At 32.3% G+C, this 2,932-nt stretch overlaps 1 protein-coding gene across 1 annotated transcript; it reads right to left on the reverse strand.

Annotated features, from left to right (window-relative positions):
- Positions 1-580: 580 nt before the first annotated feature.
- Positions 581-1,140, reverse strand: LOC145269788 (uncharacterized). Its single transcript, XM_080125508.1, has 2 exons — positions 1,096-1,140; positions 581-957 (listed from the first exon to the last, which is right to left on the reverse strand). Exon 2 carries the CDS (start codon positions 915-917, stop codon positions 594-596), a length of 324 nt encoding a protein of 107 aa, XP_079981634.1. The 5' UTR covers positions 918-957; positions 1,096-1,140; the 3' UTR covers positions 581-593.
- Positions 1,141-2,932: the final 1,792 nt, after the last annotated feature.

Raw genomic sequence — 2,932 nt, forward strand, 5'->3', positions numbered from 1 at the left:
ATGATGTCCCCTGAAATAGGGATGAAGCGTTGATTAACATTTAATAATATTAGGTTATCCTTTTCATTCGCATGTCAACTATCGTTTGTATTTATATATATATATATATATATATATATATATATATATATATATATATATATATATATATATATTAGGGTAGGTCGGTTTTTAACTTTTTTCTAAAAATCAAAAACGTTAATGGACCGAAAGTTGTGTCTATACCTATTTAATACTCATACCAAAAATTAGATCTGAGTCTTCAACGGTTTTTTTGCGAATTTGACATAAAAGATTTTAAATAAACACGGGCGGAAAAACCCTCGATTTTGGTGGATTTAGCCTAAATATTGATCTCAAAACTAAATAATTTCAGCATTTAAGCCAAGAAATCTTATTTTATTTGATGGGAATATAATTTGAAACAAAATTATTTAAAAGTTTCAAATTGAAATTTAAGCCCCTCCCCACTTAACTGCGCCGAGTTTGAAATGCTATTATTTAAACAGAAATTGTTGAATGTATTGACAAAAAAATTTTCCTGATATGAAAATGCAACAAGCAATTATGGAAAAACAAATAATTATTTATTTTTAATATAAAGAATCAAAGTGGTCTAAATAAGAGCCCTTCGATGAAAAAGCGGGTCTTAATTGTTGGCACAAAACTTTCCCAAGTATGTGCCGGTGCCTTGCTTCAAAGCCGTATACACATTGAGAAGCCTCTGTCACCAACTTAACTGCTCGTTCAACACCTTGGGAATGTGAAGGGAAATCTGGCAAGTCAAGCTTTTCGCCTGTTAACAATGAACTCTCTAATTCACTGCCAGAAAAGTCTTGTGTAAGTGGTGGCTCACAGACTCCATTTACTGACAAATCTATTAAATTTGTCCAGTGTAGAGCCTTAAAGTTGATCATCGGGATCTTTTTAAGTCTTTTCTTGGCTGGTTCCCCTCTTCTGAAACAATATAAAAAATAATTTGAGTTTAATCTTTAAATGCAATTTATACTGCTTTAATAAGATTTGGTGAAATTAAATGTAATCTTTAAAATGTCACAATAAATTGATGTTTTATATGAAGAAATATTAACTTACCTAATGGTCAAAATTCTTTTTATTCCCTCTTCTCTTACTTCAAGTTCATTTGATTTTACCATAAAAATATTTTCTGGCAGTAATGCAAAAGCATTAAACTGAATGTTTTTAATTGTAATTTTTTTTTAATTTCAGTTGATTGCTTCTGTATTCTCTGAATCATATTATAAATGTACATTTGCTGGTGGTGGAATTTGTTATTTTTTTAATGTCAAACCAACAAATCGCATATACATTTACAATAAAATTGATCAAACTATGCAATTTGGTTGAAAGATTATGCAGATATGTCCCACGAGTCCATAGGCACATGAGCCTGATAGCCAACGTTAACCATCTAGCCTGGTTCAATGGTCCAATTTTCCAGGATACAAATCTAGGGTCTACCTTACCTCTAGAAATCCCAACTGTATACTCATAGAGCAGTCTTTGGTCACTACTTAGGCTATCCTTGTCTTCAAATTCACACTCCAAGGGATTCCTAACAGCGGAAAATGCTATTTGTGGTAAATTATGGCAATCATTTGCACATAATTTACCCAATGAACCACTGAATGTTGTGGGGCTTTTTGTGGTGCCATCTAAATGTTTGAACAAAGCCTTAAATGGAAGTTCATTCTAGTGTAAGGAGCAACCAATAATATGAAGATTTAAAAAAAAATTTTTTTTCTAAAAGTGTAACCAGGCCACCTTCACAGCCTGTGTTCGCATTTGTGTTGTCAACAAGGACAGCCTTAATGGTGCTTAAACTTTTGAATTCCTCTAAAACATCAGCCACTTGCTCTGCAAGAACATTACCAGTTGCTCCAGTATCCGGAAGAATTCGGTGAGTCAAATATAGACTCTCATTTGCTGTTTCTTTTGTTATTGTTAGGTGACGTTCAGATGCTTTGTTTTTTTTTTCACAATTTGAAATCCATTTACATCCACTGATTCTTTGTAGAGCAGTGTATCTTTGTCTGTCCTCCCATCAACACCTATACAAAGAAGATTTTCCATATTTTTGCTGTGGTTTTGATAGGCATCTGCGTTTACTTTAGCTTTTGCCCTATCAATTTTACATTTATCCATATAGATATTCTTTATATCTATATTAGGGATAAGAAGGCCCATGGCCCTCAAATCCAAGAGCAGGGCATTGCCAAGACTGGCTCCAAGATTAGAGGATATATCACCCCTGACTAATTCAAGAGCAAACCTTGGAATTTTTGTAAGGTCATAGGGCACTTTGAGAGGACTATCTGGCTGTATGTAATCTGCTTCATCACTTGGAGAAGATGAGTGACTTAGAGATGTACTTGGAGAAACATGATCTTTAATAGATGATGTTGATGCTATGGGAGATGTTTTTTGTTGGATTTCTCTTTCTCCTTTTCTTTTACTTTTTTTTTTATTGCGGTTTTATCTATTGGACCAAGTTGGAATGTGCCCTTGGGCCCTATTTTACTCCTTTGGTCTTTTAAATATTCTCGGTCTTCCGTAGGAACCTGGAATATCAGATTAAAATGAAATTTACTAAGATTAAAAATACAGTTTAACATATTAAATTAAAAATATTTTACATGTAAAATAAAATGAAAAAATTGATTTAAATATTTATTTCAACTGTGGAAATGTTTTTTCTCAAAATTTACATAATTTAGACATTAAGTTATCCCTTTCATAATAAATTAAAAAATAAAAATAGAAAATAACTTACTTTTCGCTTCAGAGGACAAGTGCAGATGATGTGCTTGGTCTGGCAATTTTCTTTGTCGCATTTGACATTAATATTGTCACAACTTAAAATGGGAAGCTTGCACAAACATGATGAAATATCAAATAATGTATCTATTTT

The sequence above is a fragment of the Euprymna scolopes genome, chromosome 45 (assembly GCF_053919585.1).
Source record: "Euprymna scolopes isolate OS-2025 chromosome 45, ASM5391958v1, whole genome shotgun sequence".
Lineage (NCBI taxonomy): Eukaryota > Metazoa > Mollusca > Cephalopoda > Sepiida > Sepiolidae > Euprymna > Euprymna scolopes.

Excerpts from the sequence above, each read along its gene's own strand:
- LOC145269788 (XM_080125508.1), bottom strand. The coding sequence starts at position 917 with ATGATCAACTTTAAGGCTCTACACTGGACAAATTTAATAGATTTGTCA.